The 25,917-nt window shown below is 43.7% G+C and overlaps 1 protein-coding gene across 1 annotated transcript; it reads right to left on the bottom strand.

Annotated features, from left to right (window-relative positions):
* Window positions 1-11,078: 11,078 nt before the first annotated feature.
* LOC126990383 (uncharacterized) lies at window positions 11,079-13,092 on the bottom strand. The gene has a single exon (XM_050849004.1). The coding sequence runs from the start codon at window positions 12,545-12,547 to the stop codon at window positions 11,213-11,215; it is 1,335 nt and encodes a 444-aa protein (XP_050704961.1). The 5' UTR covers window positions 12,548-13,092; the 3' UTR covers window positions 11,079-11,212.
* Between the last annotated feature and the right edge of the window lie 12,825 nt (window positions 13,093-25,917).

Below are 25,917 nucleotides of genomic sequence, written 5' to 3'. Positions count from 1 at the left end.
CAGCACCGTCGGCAGAAGGGCGCCCACCGTCAGCAAAATTTGTGACGTCAAATCGACGGAGGGCCTCCGTACTCCAACGACTTTAATTATCGTCTCCTGCAGTGACATGGTGTAAATGCGTGATGGGTAATGAATCCATCGGTCTTTCCAGAAACTGCAAACGACCATGGGCATATAGTATATACACTTATGTACACACACACACACACACACACACATAGCACAATTAACATTCACCAGTGACGTGAATCCCTCTTCGATTGATTTTTTTTGTAAATCAATCATTGTGTTATCATTATTAATATATGTAAATTAAAATGAACTTGGGTACTACGTGGAGTGCTATACCCATAATGTGATGCGAAAAAAAAAGTCGGGTGATGTGTTCCCTGCACGCCGCCGCGACACGAGTCAGTGTGCACTGTGCCGTCGGGGGCAGCGGGTGTGAGACGTGCGTGTTTCTGTGCAATGTAAATTCGTTGTTATAATATTTATTAATATAATAGCCTACTGCATAGTGTAAGTGCATAATGCTTTTTTATTAGTTTCCAGAATGTGTCCGTAGTCATATGATAGCGCATAGTCTACTGCCTAGTGTAAGTGTATATAGCTTTTTTATTAATTTCCAGAACGTGTCCGTGGCCATATGAGTAGACCTAGCCTACTGCATAGTGTAAATGCATAATGTTTTTTTTTTATGAGTAGGCATAGCCTAATGCATAATGTAAGTCCATAACGCTTTTCTTTAATTAATTTCCAGAACGTGTCCGTGGGCATATGAGTAGACATAGCCTACTGCATAATGTATGTGTATAATGCTTTTTTTTTTTTAATAATTTCCAGAAGTGTTCGTGGGCATAGGAGTAGGCATAGCCTACTGCATAATGTATATGCATAATGCTTTTTTTGTATTATTAGTTTCCAGAACGTGTCCGTGGGCATAGGAGTACGCATACCCTACTACATAGTGTAAATGCATAATGCTTTTTTTATGGGTAGGCATAGCCTACTGCATAGTGTAAGTGCATATTTTTTTTATTATTAATTTCCAGAACGTGTCCGTTGGCCTAGGAGTACGCATAGCCTACTGCATAATGTAACTACATAATGATTTTTATTATTTATTATTATTTTTTATTAACTACAGGACTTCGCATCATACTTATGACTAATTTTCAGGATGGTAGCAGCTAACAGCGATATAAAAGTAACAATTTTATACGGACTAATTAAGAATTTAGATTTTATATATTTATTTATTTATCTATTTATGTATTTATATTTTTTACTTAAAGTAGCCTACGTACATGTAGCTTACTGTCAATGACTAGGATTTCTGTGTTCAAATTATGGGCCGGAGGACCAAAACAAGTTCAGGTAGTGGAATAATTACGAATGAGCAGCAGTTACATAACGGTTGTTGTATAGTTCATGCATCATTTGTGGGAAAGATAATTGAGCCAGAATAATACGGAATTGGTAAATTAGATATATCATCATATGTAATATAAATTTAAATGGTTTGACATATATGTATGTTGCACGATGAATATATGTATGGGAACAAATTTACTTGAAGTTGTAATGACAACTACCTCAAACTATTACAGGTGTCTATATTTTTTTGTTAAGACCATTATATTTTGCTGTTGTAATTAAATCATTCATAAATTCAAAGTGGACAATGACGTTTCATTATATGCTGTTATACTCTTCAAGATTCTTACTTAGTTTGATTTGCATGTGACATGCAAAAAGTAATTTTGTCACGTGGTATAATTTCTCATGCAATTTTTTTTTTATTGGTTTAGTTAAGTAACTCGTCTAGAATTATAGTTATAATTTCAGTCGTTGCAATACATTTATTTCTTATGTCCTTATGCCAGTGTGGCTTGTGGTAAAAGTGAAGGGCGATGTGTGGTGAGTGGGGGCTGGGACTAGCATATTATATATGATCGGCATATGGGAGACATATGACCGGCATACTACGTCGGGCTTCCGGTAAAACGATGAGCAAAAGGGACATCGGACCGACGGAGTTTTGCACCGTCGGGCCGCCATAAACACACGTCGGCCCGAGGGAGGGCCGACGTACTTGTGTTTGCTGGGAATTGTCATCTTAAGTAACGTGAACGGGCTCAGTCCCAATTCATACGTGACCGATGCGTCCTTGTCATCTTAACCCTTAAAATGCCTGAGGTCTAAATGCCGGCTATTTTTCCTTCGCGAGTTAATATTAACATTATAATAAAAAGCGGAATTATAAATCTAATAGTATGTCATCAATGAGAAAAATGTAATCTGATGTATTACAGCAGCTCAGAGTAGTACATGCATAAGTATAGCAAATAATAGGCTCTAAAAATTCGCACGCTCTCCAAATCGCGGGAAAAGTGACACGTGTAGAATGATAAGTTAGGTCTCTCTCTCTCTCTCTCTCTCTCTCTCTCTCTCTCTCTCTCTCTCTCTCTCTCTCTCTCTCTCTCTCTCTCTCCCCGGGCTGGGCCACATATAATAAAAGCTTACTGCCACAATGTGATGAAGATAAACGTTCAACAAAATACCGATGTTTTCACACACACACACACACACACACACACACACACATAGGGAGGAGGGGGGGTGATAAGTTAGACTTCTCTCTCTCTCTCTCTCTCTCTCTCTCTCTCTCTCTCTCTCTCTCTCTCTGTATTTGTTTGTTTGCTTTTTTTCTCTCTGCATTTCTGTGTGTTTCCTCTCTCTCTCTCTCTCTCTCTCTCTCTCTCTCTCTCTCTCTCTCTCTCTCTCTCTCTCTCAATGCATGTATACGCATAGACGTGTGACGAGGGCCCCCACGTATTTTTGTATTTTATAAACTTTCAGTCTCTTCATAACTCCTTTTAGTCCTGCAGATCTGTGAAACAAATGTGCCTTTGGTGATACAAGCATGAAATTTGGCACACTGCTAGGGCAGTATCTTAGAAAGATTTTTGGATATAGGGACATTCCAGATACTTTCCAGGGCCAAAATGGCAGCTATTTTTCAAAATGGCCGATTTTTTGTTGTACGTGACTTAGGATACATATGAATACAACCATATTTACTTATTGAAGAAGCATACTAGTGGTTTTATTCAACTAAATATTTATTGTAGCAAATAAGAGACAGCAAATACTGGTGACAAAACGTAAATAAACCATTTATGTGGTTATTTTTGGGTGCATTTTTGTATTTTTGGATGGTTTTCTTCAACAAACTCTTAAAAAAACTCTCATCAAGTACCATGGAATGACTGTTACTATTTAACACTCTTGAACTGAGAGGAAGTGCTTCTGTTTGGACCTAACATCACCTTACATAAAACAAAATTATAAAATTATACAAATATACAGAAATAGTCAAAATTATACAGTCTCCCGATTGTGGCCGTGCGTGATAGACTTAATACTCGTACTCTGCCTGCGGCGTGCGTAGCTGTTGAACATGAGGAGCTGTGAGATTGTAAGAGTCGGTGTTGAGTGACTTGACTGCTCTTGGATCGTGGGACCATTCAGGATCATAGCAACTAGTGCCAGGAGAGAATTTGGCACGGATTGTTCTTGACAGAGGGCGTCAAATGATCCACTGAAAGCTGTCTTCATCTTCAACATATCTCTTCGGACTATGTTCGCGGCTCTAGCAAGATGAACACCATCACTATCAGCATCGTGTTCACAGGCACAATGAAGGGCTGATCCGATGTCCTCGTTGAAAGCAAGCAGAACATCTCGGCCAGGTTTGTGCTCCTCCATGTCCGGAAAATATGCCATGATCCGGTACTTGAGTTTGGTCGAGTGGACACGTCCAGGCAAGACTGTTCCAAGCTGTTTCAGTCGGTTGCTGTACAAACTTGTTAGATCTGCCAGCTTGAATACTGGTGCCACATGAGAGTCTATGCGGGCATCATCGATGTAGGACACCAGTTCTCCGAGAGCTATGCCATGATTGATATCATCCTGGTCATCCAAAGTTCTCTTTGTGTCCCTTGCTTTGTTATAGAGGAAACCAGACACTTCACATGGTACAGGGCATCTTGCGCCATCATATCGCCAGCACTCAGTTTAGCAATAAGTGACTTGTCTTCTAGTTTCAGAGCACATTTCCTGACCCGTCTGTCCAAGTCGAAGGTTGAAGCTTTGCGCAGAGATTCGTTACCTGCTGGCTTGTCACAAAAGAAACACGTTTCGAGCAGTGTCTCTGAGCGGTCCACACGCTGACGGGTAAACTTTGGGGTCACGCCTTCGGTATCGCAACTGGTTGTTTTCCTCTTCTCTGCCCGAGTCAATTGAGTTTTGTTGTATTGTAATCTGCACGAATCATGCCACTTAGCCCTGTGGTGCTGTAAGGTGGACTCAATACCCTCACCATCGTCCAAGCGGGATATGTCGAGAGATTTTGGGAGGCAGTCGATCTCACTGAACCGGAGAAGGTTGTTTGCAAGAGTCTGGTATCCAGATCCTCCTGTGCTTCGCTTGGAGTCAGCTGGACAATGAAAAGGTTCAGTAGTGTCCATCTGACACAACACACATAGGTTCCAGTCTGTCTGGTTAACTGATGTAACAGTCGTACTTGGCCCTTCCTGCCGGGGATCTAATAGTTTGAAATTCTTGGCCATTGTCTCGAACCAACACAAATTAGTCACTTTAAAATTAGGAAGAACCACCACCAAGGAGAGGATTAGTCTATGGCCACATGCACTACAGTGGAGTTATCACCTGAAAACAGAAAAGAAGATGCATATTAATTTTTTAGTCAGGTATCAAATAGATAATAAAGCATGTGCATACTAGTTGATAATTATCATATTATACTCAAAACATTGTGTTTTGCACCAAGCACATATGACTTTGCTGACCTTGTAGGCAGAGTTAAGTTATTCGTGGCAGCCATTTTGTAAAATGGCCACCATTTTGACCCTAGGGGTAATCTGGAATGTCCCTATATCCAAAATGTTTCCTAAGGGTATGCTCTAACTGTGTACCAAATTTCATGCTTGTATCATCAAAGGCACAAAACTACCAGAATATTTCACAGATCTGCTGGACTATTTTCCATCGTTGGACTGTTCTTTACTGATCCTCATCATCCCGGCTATTTTCTTTGTTGACATGTCAGCATTGGCCAAATCATCGACAGTTGTCTCCTTTCTGCCAGGAAGCGCCGCTGTGCCGTGTGCAAAATGGCGTCGTGTGCATTCAACCGCCAGTCATGGTCAAGCGAGCGTTTGTGAAGGCATGTTATTAAATCATTATTTAGGATGATTAAAATGACACATAAATGACTGATTTCATTTCAATTACAATGTTCTCATGATTTGAGTATAACCATGGCAAATATATATGATTTACTTTCAATCTCTACATAACGAAGAATTTATGTTGTCTAATTTCCAAGTGAACGATATTCTGCTTGTCAAAAAGTTTCGTCCGTTACTTGTAAAACGACGTGGTTTCATGGTTCTTTTTCTTTTTAAAGTGTATATAGTTGATTGACAATAATAATTAGCATTAACAGTGATAGGATGTGCCTCAACATAAGATTTGAAACGAATTTGAAAGCTTGCCATAATCTAGTTCGTGAACGAAAATAGACGAAGTAACGGTTCCCGCCATGGGACGGACAGAGAGAGAGAGAGAGAGAGAGAGAGAGAGAGAGAGAGAGAGAGAGAGAGAGAGAGAACATCCACAGATTCATCCAGCCAACCAGCCAGCCAGGCAGCTAGACAGACTGACAGAATATTCATGTTCCTGTCAACAAAAAAGTCACGCTACCGTTCTTGGGGTAACGTTTGGGAGGTGGGGGGGGGCGGGTCAGGGGTGGAGACGAAGTAACGGTTCCCGCCATGGAACGGACAGAGAGAGAGAGAGAGAGAGAGAGAGAGAGAGAGAGAGAGAGAGAATCCACAGATTCAGCCAGCCAGCTAGACAGACAGACAGACAGACAGTAACAACTACACTTGATCCACTTCCCTCCCCTGCACACTTGGCTCCCCCGTCCCCACAACAGCCAACACATATATGCGTGTTATGCACCTATACAGGTGTCCTGCGCATTACTGTCGAGATCCAGATACACACACACACACACATAGCACAATTAACATTCACCAGTGACGTGAATCCTTCTTCGATTGTTGTTTTGTAAATCAATCATTGTGTTATCATTATTAATATATGTAAATTAAAATGAAATTATGTACTATGTGGAGTTCTATACCCATAATGTGATGGGGAAAAAAAATCGGGCAAAGATGATAGTGTTCGCTGGACGCCGGCACACAGTATGCAGCGGGCGGCGGGTGTGGGTCGTGGTACGTGAAGCGTCTGCTCTTCCCTGCTGTATTTTGAAATACTTTTCTGTGCAAGGTAAGTTTGCTGAAGTTCTTATCATGTATCTTATGTTGTACTGTGGTAGTTAGTTGTAATATGTGCATAAGATTTGCTGTAACTGGTGAAATAACTCATTCACAACTCGATAACCTAGCTACTTTTATATTTTCTCATTTTTGTTTTACTTAAATTCTCACATTCTTTTCCTAATACTGTAATAATATATGTGTCAATGGCAAACTCGTTGTCATAATATTTAGTAATATAGTAGCCTACAGCATATTGTAAATGCATACTTTTTTTTAATTGATTTCCAGAACGTGTCCGTGGGCATTTGAGTAGGCAGACCCTACTGCATAGTGTAAGTGCATAATGTTTTTTTTTTTTATGAGTAGGCATAGCCTACTGTATAGTGTAGGTGCATAATGTTTTTTTTTTATGAGTAAGCATAGCCTACTGCATAGTGTAAGTGCACACAACATACTTATGCCAATAATTTACAGGGTAGTTTCAGCTAACAGCTCCTAAAAAAAAAGTGACAATTTTATACTGACTAATTAATAATTTAGATTTTTCTTTGTTTCAAGTACCTACATGTAGCCTACTGTCAATGACTAGGATTTCTGTGTTCAAATTATGCGCCGGAGGACCAAAAAAAGTTCAGGTAGTGGAATAATTACGAATGATCTGCAGTTACATAACGGTTGTTGTATAGTTCATGCGCCATTTCTGGCAAAGTTAACATTAACTATGGGAAAGATAACTGAACCAGAATAATAAGGGTATGGTAAATTAGAAGGGAGCTATATAGCTGATATATCATCATAATTAATATAAATTTAAATGGTTTGATATATATGTATATTGCACGATAAATGTATGTCTGGGAACAAATTTAGTTGAAGTTGTAATAACAACTACCACAAACTATTACAGGTGTCTATAATTTTGTTTAAGACCATTATATTTTACTGCTGTAATTTAATCATTCATAATTCAAAGTGGACAATGAAGTTTCATTATCGCCAGTAATACATATATTAGGTGACTGATTATTATACTCTTCAAGATTCTTACTTAGTTTGATTTACATGTGACATGCAAAAGTGATTTGCAACATGGTATAATTTATCATGCAATTTTTTTTGTTTTATTGATTTAGTTAAGTAACCTTAGTATACTATATTTATAATTATAATTTCAGTCGTTGCAGTACATTTATTTATTATGTCCCTATGTATACGTGGTGCTGTAGTATGTATATATATATATATATATATATATATATATATATATATATATATATATTTATATATATATATATATATATTTTTTTTTATTTATATATAAGCCAGTGCGGCTTGTGGTAAAAGTGAAGGGGGAAGTGGGTGAGTGGGGCTGGGGCTAGCATACTATATGATCGGCATATGGGAGACATATGACCGGTATACTACGTCGGGCCTCCGTTAAAACGATGAGCAAAAAGGACATCGGGCCGACAGAGTTTTGCACTGTCGGGCCGCTGGAGGCCCGACGTACTTGTGTTTGCTGGATTGTCATCTTTAGTAACGTGACCGGGCTCAGTCCCAATTTTTACTTAACCGACGCGTCCTTGTCATCTTAAGTACCGTGAACGGGCTCAGTCCGAATTTTTACTTGACCGACGCGTCCTTGCCATCTTAGTAACGTGAACGGGCTCGGTCCGAATTCTTACGTAACCGACGCGTTCTTGTCATCTTAAGTAACGTGAACGGGCTCAATCCGAATTCGTACTTAACCGATACGTCCTACTTGTCATCTTTTTGGAACGGTCCAATTTTTTACTTCTATTGTTGGCAGCGTAGAAGTGCATTTCACCCTTGTGAGTCACTTTTTCTTGGCGATGCATGTGTTTCCTTTTAGCCTTGACCGTCCCACATATACCTGTTTCCATGTCGTGCAGGTAACTGACAAGCAGAGGGCTGGTGTAGAAGTTAGCAGTAATTATCACGAACAGGCTTGTTCCTACGTCTTCTCTCGCTCTGTCCATGATGGGTGTCAGTCGAGAAGTGCCTACAGTAGCAGCCCGTGACCTCTATATATTATACCCCATGCCACTAATTATCACGATATTTCAATGTAGCAGGCACGCTTTGGCACGAGGTGACAGGTGTGTGCGTACCCCACCGCGACCTCACCGTGGCTCGCCGCGCCCTCACCGTGGCTCGCCGCTCCACCCCGCCGTGCCACGCCGCGCCACGCCGTGACGTCGCCGTGCCATTGTGTCACGGTGTGTTGCGCACACTGTCGCGGCGATGCCAAAAAATGGACAAAGTTACGGTGGAGCTGCTGGTGTTCTCGCCTCCGCGTTTTTTGGCTTTCGAAGAGCCACTTGGTCACAGCAGCCTCCCGAAACGGGCTGCTCCAACAGGGTTTAGGTGGATGCCATCACCAAGGAACAGGTCTGAATCGTAGTAAAAACTGTTCCACAAGTTAGCGAACTGGACGTTTTCTTGTGAGCAAAGGGACTGAAGTCTGTTGTTTGTGCTGAAGGCCTTACTGTAAAAGCTAGGTCCAGCACCGACCCTCGGGAGGATTCCTTAGATTATGATGTTACTGGCATCAGTTTTACGTGTATACCGCTTGATCATCCGGCGGTATTTCCCAAGCAGTTTCTCAGAACGGGTTGTCTTTACGTCACTTGTCCCCACGTGAATGACAAAGAGGGTGTTTCGATCGGCATTTCTTGTGACATCATCGCACGCTGCGGTAATATCATCCAGTCTGGCACCTGGATAGCAGTAACGTTTTCTGCGGCCGTTTGATGAACGACCACATTAAGGTAAGTTTACACTTACGTCGTTTTGGTCACGGTGTGTCACGGCGACTCGCCGTGACCACGCCGCGACCAAAGGTCCATTTTTTGGCATCGCCGCGACAGTGTGCGCAACACACCGTGACACAATGGCACGGCGACGTCACGGCGTGGCGCGGCGTGGCACGGCGGGGTGGAGCGGCGAGCCACGGTGAGGGCGCGGCGAGCCACGGTGAGGGCGCGGTGGGGTACGCACACACCTGTCACCTCGTGCCAAAGCGTGCCTGCTACATTGAAATATCGTGATAATTAGTGGCATGGGGTATAATATATAGAGGTCACGGGCTGCTACTGTAGGCACTTCTCGACTGACACCCATCATGGACAGAGCGAGAGAAGACGTAGGAACAAGCCTGTTCGTGATAATTACTGCTATGTGGCTGCTCAGCAGAAGGGGACGCAGACGTCTACAGCAACCTGTTGCAAGACCAAGTCGAAGAGTCAGGAGGATGTGGTGTCGGCAATGGCTGTGCAGGAGACAGATGTTTGGAGAGTATGAACAACTGCTACAGGAGTTGCACAGAGAAGACCGCAAGGGCTACAAAAATTACCTAAGGATCGAACCAGGACTGTTTGGAGAGATGGTCGATCGAGTTACTCCAGTACTAGCCAAGACGGAAACAAAATGAGGTTCCCCTACCTGTTGGTTTGAAGTTGGCAGTCACCCTGCGATACCTGGCAACGGGAAACTCGTACTCAAGTTTAATGTACAATTTTCGAGTATCAAAAAGCGCCATCTGCCTGTTCATACCGAAAGTGTGCCAGGCCCTGATCGACGCGTATGGTGAATGTCTGAAGTGCCCCAAAACTTTGGATGAGTGGAATAATGTCGCTGAAGGCTTCGCAAGGAAATGGAACTATTTCAACTGTGTGGGTGCACTGGACGGCAAACACGTCGCAATGAAGAAGCCCAACAATACCGGCTCCCTATTTTTCAACTATAAGAAGTTTCACAGCATTGTGTTGATGGCCCTAGCTGATTCAAACTACAAATTCCTGTACGTGGATGTCGGAGCAGAGGGAGGTGCTGGCGATGGAGGAACGTGGCAGAAATGCAACCTGCATGACGCCATCAACAAAAACTACATCACATTCCCTGACGACACACCACTCCCCAATGCTACTACTTCAATCCCGTACCATATTGTAGGGGATGATGCGTTCGCCCTCAAGCCATTCCTGATGAAACCATAATCCCACCAATCACAAGTTTACGAGGAGAGGATCTTCAGCTACAGGTTGTCCCGTGCCCGTCGAGTGGTGGAAAACTCCTTCGGTCTCCTCCAGATGCGCTTCAGAGTGTTTGGTACCACCATGCAACAAAGGCCATCAGTGGTGAAACTCATCACAGTGTGTGGTTGTGTGTTGCACAACCTCATCCTCGACCGCTACTCGTATGCATTTGGCGATGTGGACAGAGAAGATAGCAACTACAACCTGGTACCTGGCATGTGGAGGGATGAAAAAAATCTGATGGTGGGCTTGATGAACAGGAGGGGATCCAACTACACCAACAGAGCAAAGGACATCAGAGATTATCTATCCCATTACTACACATCGCAAGTCGGCCAAGTCTCATGGCAAGATCGGGTGGTGTATCCAAGGGGAAGACCTTCAGTCTAAACAAATTCTGTAAACTTTCATGAATAAATAGTTTTGTTTGTACCTGCTTGTATTATATTTCCATACATGTATCTTTATAGTGATTTATTTGAATGTTATAACCTTGTCACTTTATCTTTATTATATTATTTAAGTTTCAAGTTCTCTACAACTACATTTTCATGCAAGGTAGGTATATAAAATACATGGTACGATTTTTTACATAATTATTCTTATATAGAATTTACATTTGCATAATGATGACATTCACAATTTTAGTATGTAGAGACTAGTCGTCGTCCTCATCACTGTCAAGATTGTCAACTGGTCTGGTCACCTTGGGTGTCTCCAGGACGGACTTGGAGGAAGATATACTAGCGACGCTGGGAGACTTGACGGAGGGTACCATCATTTCCATTGAAACAGGAAATATGAAGTTGCTGCTGCAGGAGCTGGAGCAGGGCTAGGAGGTATTTGCTGTTTTGGTGTTGACAGCACAGTATACACAGGCTGGTACTGCTGCTGTGGTGTCTGATACTGCTGTTGTGGTGGCTGGTATGGCTGCTGTGGTGACTGGTACTGCTGTGGAGGTTGTGCGGGGTGCTGTGGTGGCTGGTACTGCTGTGGTGGCTGGTAGAGCTCCTGTGGTGGCTGGTACTGCTGTGGAGGCTGTGCGGGCTGTTGTGGTGACTGGTACTGCTGTGGAGGCTGTGCTGGCTGCTGTGGTGGCTGGTAGAGCTGCTGTGGTGGCTGATACTGCTGCTGTGGTGGCTGGTAGTGCTGCTGTGGAGGCTGTGCGGGCTGCTGTGGTGTGGAGTGTCGAGACAGTACCTTCTCACCGTCGATTTTGCCTTCCCCAACCTCATCACCAGGCTCCTCCTCCAACAGTGACACTAACTCCAGGATCTGGGGAAACAGAACTTTGTGATTCCTTCGCGCCACTTTGCGAAGCCTGGAGCAGAGGTACGTGGTAAAGTCCTGAATTTCAGCCTCCACCCCTGTCGTTTCCCTCCTCTCCATGATCTTCTTGGCTTCATTCAGAAGATCCTTGATGGTGGTGTCGTCATCTTCAGGTACACTTGAGTGTGTTGTGGTCTCTGTTCCCGTTCTCTTTCGTTTCACCATTCCCAGGTTCCTTCGTCGGATGATGGAATGGGCCGAATGACCTGACTCAGAAGACGACGACCTGTGTGAAACCGTAGGGGAGAATCGGTCGCTGGATTGTGTAGGTTCGTGGGCTATGTGCCCTCCGAGAAAGCCCCACGTCGCCATCACCACCTCCTCCCTTGGTGTAAGTTTTCGTGCAGCGGACCCACTCTTGTTAGCTTTCTTTTCAATCTTGCCAAAATCAGTCCTCCTCATTTCGAAGAACTTCTTCACTTGTAGAAACGAACAATCAGGGAACGTCTCTGCCACCTCTTGCCACAGGGCCTCCTTGAACTTGGGGTCGCACCATCGTTTGTCCTTCTTGTCATATAAGGCCGAATGTTCGTGAACGAATTCCGCAACAGCCTTCTCTTGTTCTTCTGAAAACTTGTAATTTGGTATGTCTTTCTTGCTGGGACGACATCTCCTCTTGGCATGGGGTTGTCGGCCACTTGGTCCTCCCATCACGTCATCTTCAGCAACACCGTCGGGATGTGGGCTACTTTCTCCATCTGCATATTCTACTGAAGGATCTTCAACAGGCATCAGGTTAGCAGAAAGGTGGGCTGGGGATTCACTCGACTTCTTGCGAGGCATTGTAGAGACCTGTGTGCAGTGCTTGAATGAGTCGGAATGGTTAATGTGCTGTGACTTTATCTATATTTATACCCTCCCATGCATGTTGTCAGCCAATCAGCACATTAAATTCCAATTACTGTAACCCACCGTGACCACACCGCGTACACACCGTGACCACACCGCGAACACACCGTGTCGCACCGTGACAGTCACCGCGGCCACGCCGCGCCCACCGTGACAGTCACCGCGGCCACTCCGTGCCCGCCGTGTCAAGTTGCTGTAGGCGCCGCGTCAAGTTGCACCCAGGCGAACTTGGCGCGGTGTGCCGCGGTGAGTCGCGGTGTGCCGCGGTGTCTGTCACGGCGCCGCGACACGCATCACGGTGTCTGTTGCGGCGACGCGCCACCGCGCCACCCCGTGACACAAAATCAAAAAGTTTTGATTTCTGGCACGGCGCCGCGACCATTTGGAGCGCTTGTTACGGTCTTGACGCGGTGTGCGCGCGGTGTAGGCACGGGGATGTCACAGCGTGGCACGGTGTGTCGCCGTGACACGCCGTGACACAAAACGCCGTAAGTGTAAACTTACCTTTACTAAACTAGCTGGCCATGCACCATGGAGTCCCCAACTAGGCGAGTCTCAAACTCATCCTCCATGGTGTCTGCCAGCACCTGGAACCTATTGAAGGTAGTGGGGGTCAGTAAATCCTTGGTTGCCTGCTTCGGTTTGGCTCCATTCCTTACACTGTAAGGAATGGAGCCAAACCGAAGCAGGCAACCAAGGTCGGGTTCCAACCTGTAAGGCTTACAGGTTGGAACCCGACATCCTGTGAAGCAGGAAGAGAAGCGTTAAGTGGGGCAGGCTGGAAGTTGTCCTGTGAGGCAGGCTGGAAGTTGTCCTGTGAGGCAGGCTGGGAGTTAGCCTGTAAATCAGGTTGGGGGTTAGCCTGTGAGGCAGGCTGGGGTTCAGCCTGTGAGGCAGGCTGGTGGTTGTCCTGTGAGGCGGACTGGGGGTTAGCCTGTGAGGCAGGCTGGGGGTTGTCCTGTGAGGCGGACTGGGGGTTAGCCTGTGAGGCAGGCTGGGGGTTAGCCTGTGAGGCAGGCTGGGGGTTAGCCTGTGGTGCAGGCTGGGGGTTAGCCTGTGAGGCAGGCTGGGAGTCAACCTGTGAGGCAAGTAACACGTCCTCCCGTGAAGCAGGAGATTCGTCTGGAGAGGGCACAGTCTCGGTGGAGGGCCTCTCCACCATCGATGATGGAGTCACTGCCACATTGCTTGCAACAAATTCCTGAAGGGCTTCGAATTTCGTTTCAGGATTGTAATGTTTGACTTTCCATTCAGTCACAGCCCTCTGAAGTTGTAATCTTTGAACGCAGAGGCGGCAAGTTTTACTCAGCTGGAAGTACTGAGCTGCAAATCGTCCGGGACAGACGTCACACTTAAGGTTCGAAGGCATTGTTATAAATTTAAGCGAGTTAACAGTTTGGGCAAATATTAAAAACGCTTTCGTTAAAGTGTGACCATAAATTGAATTAGATCAAAATTGTGCATGGAAATTAGATACATCTGTGTTAGATGCCTCCAACACTGGGAGTTCCCAGTGAGGATGTTGCTTTGCCGCCAACAACACCGTGACAGGTACGTAAGTCGTTTGCGTTCGATTCGGTACGGCACATCAGCATCTGGGTGTTCTCTACTAGGGGGGAGAGAGCCTGAACCTGTTTGTCGAGGCACTCCCGAGTTCCCTCTGCACGGGTCTATCTTCTAGCCCCGCCAGCGAACGAACGGGGAGCGAATCTCTCGAAAATTCAATGGTAACCATCCCGATGCAGGCCATACGCGGTATCGTTGGTCATCCAGCCGGGATTCTGCCTTAGAGGCTTTCAGGTATAATCCCACGGACGTAGCCTCGCTCCACTGGCCGATCGACCAAGAGCTGAACCATATGTCAGGACCTGCCGTTCCTCTCGTACTGAGCAGGACTGCTGTATCAACGACAAAACTGCCAACAGTAGGGTTAAACTAACCTGTCTCGCGACAGACTTCTCAAGTCCAGTTTCTCACTTTCTACCTGTCGGACTTCAGTGAGCCTTTTTTTTTAACATGGGTTCCTATGGGATAGGTAACCTCAGGGAAAGTGAGAAATTTAGTCCGACAACTAAGCCGTCTGATTTGGTGAATTCTTGTCGTGAATCTACCTATGGTGAGAAACATGCTACCTATTTCCGCTGACCCCTCTAAAAGCCCCCCCGCCGGTAAAACTGACACATCTCATCTGGCGGGTAGGGTAAACCTCAGCCGTGTTCTTATGCTGCACACCGGGAACGCCCTCGGGGAAGGTGTGTGCATCGTCATTTGTGTAGCCATCCCTCATCTGCCTCAATGTGGCCACTACTAACTTCCCTGGCTCCACTTTACTGGAATAGTGATAATACCTAGTGGCGGTAGCCAGGGAATGGCAACATTGCTCAGCGACCTTCTGCTTCCAGGCTGGGTCATCACATTTTTCCCAGAGAGCTGATATCTGGGAGCTGCGAAATATCCTGGAAGTAGACTTGCAATGGGATGTGGACGTAATCGCCGTCTTATTCACAATCCTGCTCAGATTGGAAAATGTTATTTTTGAGCAACATTTGGCCTCCGTTATTTGAAACCTATTTGGAAACACTAGGCAGCTTGGGGCCATGCAGGACGTTGCCACCGACAAGTAGAACAACATGTATGCATCTGACACCTTTCTGCCAGATTCCTCCAGATAGAGGAGCGAGGGTCCTGCAAAGAAAAAAAACCATTACTCATACATAGGGATACATTTTTTCGTCAATCTTAAAAGATCATTGGGTAATATATGCCATAGAAGTAAACCGTAATGACTTTGCTGAGCTGTTTTATGCCTCGCAACTCGAATCACGTAGTAGTTTTCAGGCTCAGACCCTTTTGTCCTCCTCTCCTCCATATCGAGATATTCCCCCAGTGTGAACTCAGCAAACTCCATGGGTCTTCTTACTGATTGTATAGCAGTCACCGCTCAACTGCGTGCTCCTTCCCCTCAGTGACAATTAAGAAAATGGGCGCTGCAGAGCCGACCCAACATGTAATGTCCATCGTCACTATGTGTCTGCCAGTCTGTCTTGTCGCGTCTTCATTGTCAACTTTCCTTGTCTTCGTTTATATTTTACTGCCTGTCCTCGTACATAGTTCCACACATACACCAACACTTAAATGTCACCCACACTTCACAACATTCACACAAACGCATACCCACACAAACACCTTTTCTTTATGTTTTGTTTGTGCCCTTGACCTTTGTGATTTTTATCCAATAAAGTAACCCTGACGGATATTGAGTTTCTCTATCCGGGAACCTATTAGCATTTGAGAACACTCGCTACCACCGACAATTGTATCATCAGTGTAAGGATGTGGATGTCTCTGAGCTTGCTAAAGTCGCTCAGGGCCAAAGGTGTCACTTCTGGGTTAGTCAAGCACTTCTTAGCATTGCCAGAGGTGTTCTTGATGTAATCGGACTTTAGGATTTTATCGATCACTTCCAATGTGACGTTCTATAATTCTTTCTTACGTCGGGTTTGGCCCTTCTCAATGACCCCTCCTTTTGGTATTTCACTGCGGAGACAATTGTATAAATAGCTCAAAGTATTGAGAAGAAATCGTTATATTAGTTATATAGCACATGGCATGCATAATTGCATACTTACTTGTTGTAATGAGGAGGCGTTTGTCTGTTGTCTGTGCCTCATCCTTCTCTACATGGTACAATTCATCATCCGACCATTCCAAGCATGCAACAGCTCGTCTGCATGCATCTACATTTTTTCTTTTGTAACCCACACTGAACATCTCTTTTTTTGCTGGGCAAGAATCCAAGAGGTTAAGTATCATCTATTTTCACCAGCAGCTTACAGATGGCAGAGTCACTCAGGGTCGTCAGAATGTCGTTCTGAACCTTGTGGGTGAGAACATTATTCGCCATTCGCCTTTGCGCTCTTTTGGTTGAGTCAGCGTGCGGAGCGCAGATCCTCAAATACTCCTCAAATGGTTCAGGAATTATTTTACTCCATCTGTTATTAAAATGGTTCATTTCCCAGATGCCACCTCCACAGTTTCAATTTCATCAGTGCCCTGCTATAGCACCAGAGATTGGCGCATGATATCCCTGAACGTATTTGTGCGCCGCTTCACGGAGTGTTTATTCCCAACGTGAATGTCAAGTCTTTTTACTTGTTTATCGCAGACATAGCACTGTCTGGAAGGATAATTTTTACTGATCTTTTGTTTGCTGGAGCTGTCTCTAACTGGAGGCTTTTTTTAGCATCTTTGATCGCACTACTTTTTGCAGTGAAGAGTATTTTTCAATCAACGTATCAATATCACTTTTGTTAAGATGCTTATGGCACTGACTGAGGTGTCGCCTGATGTTAATGCACCTTCCACCACGCCAGTGGGCACAGCCGCCTGTAATAGAACTACCAATGAGCATTACATTTTGAACTGGACAGTCAGTTTATTAGCATTGGTGTTGTGCAAAAATCAGTTTCAGTTTTTACATGATTTTACTTACTGCACCCTGCTCACAGCATCCCTTTTCCTTGGACGTGGCCGGTGCTCCCCGAGGTGTGCCTGAAGTCTGGCAGCCTGCTCATCCTTCAGACCCAGCCAAAAATTCTTCTGCCAACGTCTTCCATGATTCTTCCATCTCTTGTAACTTTTTTTATTTCCCCTTCATGGTAGGCGAGTTGAGATGCAAAATGACTTTCCACCTGTTTCAGAGTTGGGACAGTCCCATGCTCTTCAAACGTCTTCTTGATCCGTCTGCGTTTTGCAGGATTCAAGACACCCTTCTCAAGGATTTCCGAGGTGCCCATGCCTTGGGTTTGGCAGGCAAGTAGCTCCATTTCATCCTCGGTTAACCTTGGCCTTGGCACAGACATGTCACCCCCTGTCTCATCCTCTGATGAGGCACCTGGGGAAGAACCTGTTTGTAAAGGCTAGTCATGTACCAACACATTGTTCGAACACAGTCACATTTACCAAATAATTTCCTTGCAGAAAACAACTTGTACCTGCAGGGTTTTGCTCTGCTGGTGTGGGCTGTGCACTACCGTCAGTCCATTGACTACAGCCTGAAATAAATTATCAATCATTCATGCGATCATACAACAGTATGTAGAACGCAAGAATTATAATCCTCATGCGTATGATATATAACATACATATACTTGTATACATTTACATACCTGACCTCTGATCTTCAATTTGGCTCTTGTTTCTACGTTCCATTTGTTCCCAGAGTTCTTTTGGGTACTTCGATAGGATTGCCTCTTCCTCTGAAAAGGACAGGCATTCTTTTGTTCGCTTTGTAGCTTGATACTTTCGCACATCGAAGTGTTCATCACGGTCTGAGTCGTCTATATCAGACTCGCTGCTCTGGCTCTGCTTATCTGTCATTGTACCTGTTTTATTTGGTATCTACCTGTAATAGATATACAATTGTAGTTTGCATATAACACATATATTTAAAGACACCTACATATAGTAGGGGGTTTGGAATGTGAGTTTTCCTTCTCATATAGGCCAAGTTGGTCCGCGACACTTATGTGTACCCTCAAAGAGGATTCCCCCATCCGCCACCGGGGGGCGCGCCCCTACGCCGTTTGTCCCCATCGCGGGTAGTAATATTCTCACTCAATTCCCCGGTCAATTTTCTGGCCGTTGTATTAGAACTACACCAAGGTTTCATTTGGGTAGGTGTAGGCTCTTCCCCAGCGTCAATACACGGGAAGCTTGAGAGACTTCTGAGTACCTTGTACATTAGTACCCTACAACCCCACCGCACCCGAAGGCACGTGGTAGCGCTGCGTGTCCCAGTTCGGACCCTGCACGAGGCGAGACAAGCCTTATGCGGCTACCCAATGAGAGTCATAGTTAATCTTGGAATGTTTCAGAAGCTCGCTTTCCTACTATACTTTTCACTTTCGTCTCCGTGACCGTCCCACCCGGCGTTTCGATGCCCAAGACAGTAATTGGTTAAATTTAGACGCTCAATCACCGTTAAACTGAAACCAATGTCCACAGATCGGACCATGTGAATGTGTCATCCGAACGGTCACGAGGGACTGATTTATTTCACCAACCAGCCTCTGCCCGCCCCAGGCCCCCCCAAAAAATACCCACCCGCCCATCTAAGTCCCTTAGCCGCCCCCCAGAGCCAACCCACGCTAGTTCCCCATTCCACCAAACCAGCCCCCACCATTTCGGTGGAGGACACGGGGATTGATTAACCTTACCCCCTCAATCGACGTTTTTTTGACACAGGGCTGGGAGAACCTTACCGCCTCAATCGCCGTTGATTGACAGACGCGTCCACGTGTCTGCGTGTCAGCTGAATGGTTTGGCTGCAGATGGAAGAAACTTACCCTCGCAATCGCCGCTCATTGGCACGCGCGTCCACGTGTCCGCGTGTCAACTGAATGGTCCTGGTGGACATGGAAGAAACTCAGCCCTTCAATCGCCGCTGATTGACACGAGCGTTCACGTGTCCGCGCGTCCACTGATTGGTCTGGGTGGAGATTGACTGATTGATTGATCACCCGGCCCCTCCTCCCCACCCCTACCTAAAAAATATATATAGCTACGTTACACAATCATCGCTGATTGACACCCACGCTCACGTGGTGATTGATTGATTGACCCCATGATCTTGAAGTCTGGATCTTTCACAGAGTCATCGGAGTCCAGATAATGTTAGTGAAAAGTATATATATATATATATATATATATATATATATATATATATATATATATATATATATATATATATATATATATTGCGCACATATTTATTTTCCTCGACGTACAGGCAGATAAAAACAATCACTCCGTGGTGTAATGGTAGCGCTCTCGCCTCACAACCGAGAGGTCCCGGGCTCGATCCCCGGGTGGAGCAGAGTCAGATGGGCAGACTCTTTACCCCTCGTCCCTGTCCACCCAGCAGTGCATGGGTACCGGGTATCAGTCAGGGGTTGTAATACCAGCTTCCCGGGAAGGTAAACTTAGGCAGCCCGGAACTCAGACCGGCCTTCTGTCCCTGGGTAAAGGGTTTATTCCCACCACAGGCTCAAAGGGAGATGAGCGCCTGCAGCCACGCGCAGCAAATGCGCATGCTCCCCACTTTACTTTTTGTTTTAATATTGTCACAAGTATTGTTACCTTCTCCACGAACATGTAAATATAAGTATTAACTCGGATCACACGATGGGGTGAATCGACGGAAAGGCACATTAACAAAATCACTCGTGTCACACGTCACGATGCCTCGACCAGCAGGCACTTATAATCAGAATAACACTTATTTTCTTTGTTTGCTACACTTCTTGCTGATGTTAGGCACCGAAATTAGTTAAGCACTACGTATTTAAGCTATTTTCCATGTGGGTAGATGAACCACAAATGGAGAATAGCTTACCTTCCGAGAGGCCCTCATCAAATCCCAGTGGTGATAAAAGTCTGGAAAGCCTCTTCAGGGTCCTTAACTGAATCGTCGGAGTCTTTGGGCTGCTTGGGAACAATATGGTATACTCTATAAATAACATTATGCATTTACACTATGCAGGAGGCTATGCCTACTCATATGACTACGGACACATTTTGGAAACAAAAAAAAACATTATGCACTTACACTATGCAGTAGGCTACTTTATTAATAAATATTATGACAACGAATCTGCCATTGGCATATACAATATTACAATATTAGGAAAAAAAAATGAGATAATTTAAGTAAAAAAAAAAAAACATCACGAGAAAACAAAGTAAAGTACGTAGCTAGGCTACCAGGTTATGAGTGCGTTATTTCACCAGTTACAGCTAATCTTATGCACTTATTACAACTAACTACCACAGTACAGCATAAGATACCAAAGAACTTCAGCAAACTTACATTGCACAGAAAAGCATTTCAAAATACAACACGGAAGAGCAGACGGTCACGTACCACACGACTCACACCCGCCGCCGCCCGCTCCACAGTCCACAGTGCACACTGTGACACTGACTTGTGTCAGTTGTGTGAGGCCGGTGTGGCGAGATATTTTGACCGATCTGAATCAAGTGACCGACCCAGCATATCGTACCGCACCCCGGCAGAACGACAAGTGAGTCCGCGGCGAGAGGATCTCTCCCCCCATACATTATCCAATGGGGACATGCTCCGACACTCGTTAAGGGGGTTTTACACGGTCAGACATGTTGGCCAACGCGTTTGACAAAACGATGTTTGAGAGAATGTTTGAACGTGTGAAAGGGGTAAACATGTTGGACCAACGTGTTTGACGGATGTCTGATCGGGCCTGACTTTTGTGGGCGGAGCTTGCTCGGTGCATGTCCATGTTTGAACGTGTTAACGGTCATCAGTCTTAAACCGTTATACATACTCAAATCTCGCGGAGGGTAACATCAGATTTAACTGTGATAATGTGTAGAATAATTACATGGCTTGTATGCATTATACTTCAAACAACATATAACCCTAAAGACTAAAATTACCAAACATACTTTGATTTTTTTGGATAAAAATCAACCTGTTTATGCTGTTTGACACTGAAAGTCAAAGTTCAGGGTGGCATCCACCCAAACTTTTCCTTTACTCTAAAACTGATTGATCTGGTATGGATGCCTGATTATAATATGTAATGCCCGCATAAGTAAAAATAAAAATAATTAACTTTGGCTGGACCACTATATTAGTCAACTTACTCATTGTGTTACAAAGCATTTTAGCGCCAAACTTTGATCAATGTTCTGCCCCGCCTTAAATAACTGTGATGGTTCTGGTTTTGCTGAAATGTTTGAGTAAGATATATTGGAGATGAATAAGTAATTGACCTCCACATTCAAACTACTCAAGAGTAAGAAAATCAAGGTCCAGAAACCATGAAGATAAATCCTGTTTATTCAAGAACTACCTACAATGTACACTTACCCAATTCATTAGCAAGTAGAGGAGTTAGGCTGGGGAGGGAAGTTGTGAAATGCTGATTGCAGACTTTCTCCAACGAAAAGGGGTACAAATTGGATATGCTAGCATGTGGAAGACAGTTTCTGAAATCTAAATAATGAATTCACTAGAAACATTATTCTTTATTGAACCATACTAGAGCACGTAGTCCGGTGACACGTAGTAAGTAACAGCTTCTTGCATGGCGAGCATACACTTTTTTTTTTTTTTTTACAGCAAAGGAGACAGTTCAAGGGCACAAAAAAAATACAAACAGTTCCTTTGTTACCTAAAAGCATTTATCTTGGTGAGACTTATGATTTCATAGTATAATACTTTTAGACAATCGAGATTAGTAAACCATACACTGTATTCGTCCATAAAACAAGCAGATTCCATTAATACAATACATAAACTTAAACAAACTCTTAAGAATTATATACCTCATATCCACGGGATGCTATTACTGCTACAGTTTAGAATTGTACAAGATCAAAGGAGAAACAATCATGATTTTAGTCGTGACAAAAGGAATGCTTGATTCAGCCCTATTATAATAATTCATTGACTTTATTTCAGCAGTAATCATTTATAAACTGTCCATGAAAGTTGTTCTGGTAAGAGTATATAATTGCAAGTGTGCACACAAACATTGTCCTCAGAACTTAAGTTTGTGTGCGATGATATAGGTGTTCTGGATAAGACAACCGAAGAGCACACAGACCGCATTATTATCAAACTGATGGTCCACATTTAAGTTGACAGTACTGAAAAAGAAAGAAAAATCTGAGTTAGACAAGTTCCTCTCAATGGAAGTCCTTGATTGAAGTACAAGAAACAAAGGTAAGATTGGCTGGGAAGACAGGCATTGCAGGACTAGGTTAAAAGCTGCAGAGCGATTAACCTCTGACCTTACTATCATTTCCGATTGGGGCAAAATAAACTTAGTTTCCCTCAATGCCTCAAAATCTCAATTTCTTCACCTATCAACTTGACACAACCTTCCAAATCACTATCCCCTATTCTTCAACAACACTCAACTGTCCCTTTCATCCACAATTAATATTATTGGCCTTTACCTATCTAAAAATCTAAATTGGAAACTTCATAGCTCCTTTCTTACTAAATCAGCATCCTTGAGGTTAGGTGTTCTGTACTGTCTTGGCCAGATCTTTTCTCCCTCACAGTTGCTATCTATTTATAAGGGCCTTGTCCGTCCCCATATGGAATATGCATCTCACACTCATGTCCCTTTTGGACATTGGAGTCAAAGGCTCTTGGTCTTGACAACTGCCCTGCTCTTTCTCATGGGCGGGCCATTTCTGCGCCACATTTCCTACGCCACATTTCCTACAGGACACATCTACAAATTTAGCCCTTTTTAAAGTAGTGACATTTCCTACAGAGATACAGCATATCTCCTACACACAGTAGGTGTAGGAAATGTGCTTGACACTTGTTTTTGTGTAGGAAATATGACTGCCTAAGTCTAGGAGCTGCGGCAGTATGGCGCATCCGTCATAACTCCTACAGTTATACTGTCATATCTCCTACAAATATTATATATTAATTAAAATGGCACTTTATTTTTCACTAAAACATACTTTTTAAATGAAAACTTCAAGCCTGTCATGAATTGCAGTACGACAAGTGGGATATGTTGCAGGGTTGTTATTATCTATTATATACAAATATTATATATTAATTAAAATGGCACTTTTTAATTTTCACTAAAACTTATGGAACTTTTTATTTTTCACTAAAATATACTTTTTAAATGAAAACTTCAAGCCTATCATGAATCGCAGTACGACAAGTGGGACATGTTGCAGGGTTGTTATTATCTATTACATACAAATATTATATATTAATTAAAATGGCACTTTTTATTTTTCACTAAAACTTATGGAACTTTTTATTTTTCATTAAAACATACTTTTTAAATTGCAGTACAAGTGGGACATGTTGCAGGGTTGTTATTATCTGCTGCGGATACAAGGATATTTATGCAATTTGCACAGGAGGAAGCGTGTCGGCAGGGCAGAAGAACAACTATCCTTTCCCTTCGCCTTAAGCAGATGCTGCACCGAAGTTCGGGAGGAACATCTTGTGTACCAGCTGCGTTGTTGTCAGGGCCCTGATGCTCATCCCCACTCTCATCACCACTGTCTCCAGGAAGTTGAAATGCTGAAACAGAGCTATCAAATGTGTAAGCGACAGCATTGATGTATTGGGTCAATGTGTATGTTCCATTCTGTAATTGTTCTTTCAAGTTCAGCCTGCGCTCAATGTTTCTGACAAATTTCTGCTTTTTCGGACGAGTGATGTCCAAGCCAGCATCCACACGTTCAATGTCCTTTGTTGTGTCTGTTATCAGATTATTCAGATGTGTTAGGAAAGTGTAGATGTTTGGCTTGTGCTGGCGGACAATGGCTTTCAATCTGCTGTGATATGACTCTGCATCATTGTTAGTTCCACGAGAAAAATTGAAGACAGATATCCGTTGTGGAGTGACTTTTCGAATCCAGTACTCTGTGATGTAGGTTTTGAATGCAGTAATTTTTGTCTGGGAATGATCATTCACGTCAAAATTTTCTTGGAACAGAGAGTCAACTGCTTCATGCATCCGGTTGGCTGGCACATAACTTAGTGTCATTATCTTTTTGACCCACTTATTAAACTGCTTGTTGTCGTTGTAAAGTTCAGTTAGCCCCAGTTTCTGAATTTTCCGGTACAGGTTTTGTGAAAAGTGGAACTGACAGCCTCCAATCTGAACCTGTGGCCAGCAACAGCGAATTGCTTAACCAAAACTGCTTTCAAAATCACTCATTGCTTGTTCGGGATTCAGGCTGGGGATGAGTTCCTTCACTTTTTGCATTGCGAGATCATACAACTTTTGAGACTTTGAGGTCATCAAGGTGAAGATGAGTGGGAATGAATGACCTCTGTTAAAGCCAAACAATGTGAAGAGCTGGTAGAAGAGTGCAGGCACAGTGTAAAAAGTACCATCAAAATTCCATTCCTTAATTGTAGTCATCAGTGGTACAAGGGTTAGAGAATAAATAATCAATGCCAAATGACCACTTCCCTGATCTGTGAAGACAAATCTGAGGTTTCCGTTAAAGGCCTGGGCCTCTGGGCTTTCTAGAATGTTGGCACACTCCTCTGCAGTTTGTGGTTGCCTAGGTTGAATTCGGCGCTTGGCTCGAAGCATGCTGCGCTCTACAGATGAGAAAGACACATCTGCTCCATGTTGGTGATGTCTTGTTACCCGCCTGAAAATCTCAGAGTTGCTGGTAGAGCCCACTTCCTCAACAGCCTTCCCTCTTAAGAGTGTTCTTCAGATCTGTTGCAGCAAAGTCGGATGCCTCATGGTTGTGGCCTTGCGTTGCTCTGATGACACCAGTTGTCTGTAAATAATGGAAAGGGCATTAAGGGGGAATTTCGGCCGCTTGGCACCGATATCGGTTGTTGGGTCCTCCTACCTTTATTTATTAACTCAGGTAATTATTATTTCTACACATTATGTATTTATATGCAATACATCTACACCTGAAACGTTTTTTAAAAATCTGCAATAGTTTCTTTGTAGTACAGTATGTTTGACGATGACAAAAGACATTCAAAATCACAACTATACTTCAAAACTATAACTAAGATGGCAATTTCCTCTTGATTACAGATACTAGACATAGAAAAGTAACTTTTGCAGCATTTTCGTACACGTAGCTTAATTACAACAATTTCAGTAAACCTCAAAGTGTCACATTTTTTTTTCCGTCTGAAATCCGAGTTATATAAGTCTCCCATAAATTTATTTGAGGGAATTAATGCATGATCTTGCCCATGATTGTCAAGATGAGTGAGATATTCATTTTGCTTTTGGAATTTTTCAGATCGGTCAAGTATTGACAAAGTTAAGCCACATTTTATGCTCCGAAAATAAGTTTTGAGAAAACGGCATTTCTTTGTGAACATCTTCAATAGCCCATAGAAATCACTCCAACATGCACCAAATCCAACTATTTACTTACATAATGTTCTGACCATTCTTGGGAAGTTGGTAGTGGTTGTTTAGTAGTCTCAGGTAATGCTGCATCAAGTGTATGTCACCTGTTCAGACCATACAGGTGAGGTATCCCTTGCCTGGTAGATCTCTAAAGTAATCAAGGCTCCTGGTCCCCTGTTATTATCATATTAGATTATATAACATATCATTGATATATTATATATATCTAATATGAAAATAACATATTCTTAGGGTGTCAGTGGAGCCACCCACCTCATTGTTGCCAGGAAGGAAGCGATTACTTTAGAAGTTACCTGGCTGGTAGTCAGGGCCAGGTGTTGCTGTTGTTCTCTTGGACTTCTTTGGGGC

The sequence above is a fragment of the Eriocheir sinensis genome, unplaced genomic scaffold, assembly GCF_024679095.1.
Source record: "Eriocheir sinensis breed Jianghai 21 unplaced genomic scaffold, ASM2467909v1 Scaffold161, whole genome shotgun sequence".
Taxonomy (NCBI): domain Eukaryota; kingdom Metazoa; phylum Arthropoda; class Malacostraca; order Decapoda; family Varunidae; genus Eriocheir; species Eriocheir sinensis.
Note: the sequence above shows the minus strand (reverse complement) of the source record. Positions and strands in the feature narration are given on the sequence as shown.

Excerpts from the sequence above, each read along its gene's own strand:
- LOC126990383 (XM_050849004.1), bottom strand. The coding sequence starts at position 12,547 with ATGCCTCGCAAGAAGTCGAGTGAATCCCCAGCCCACCTTTCTGCTAAC.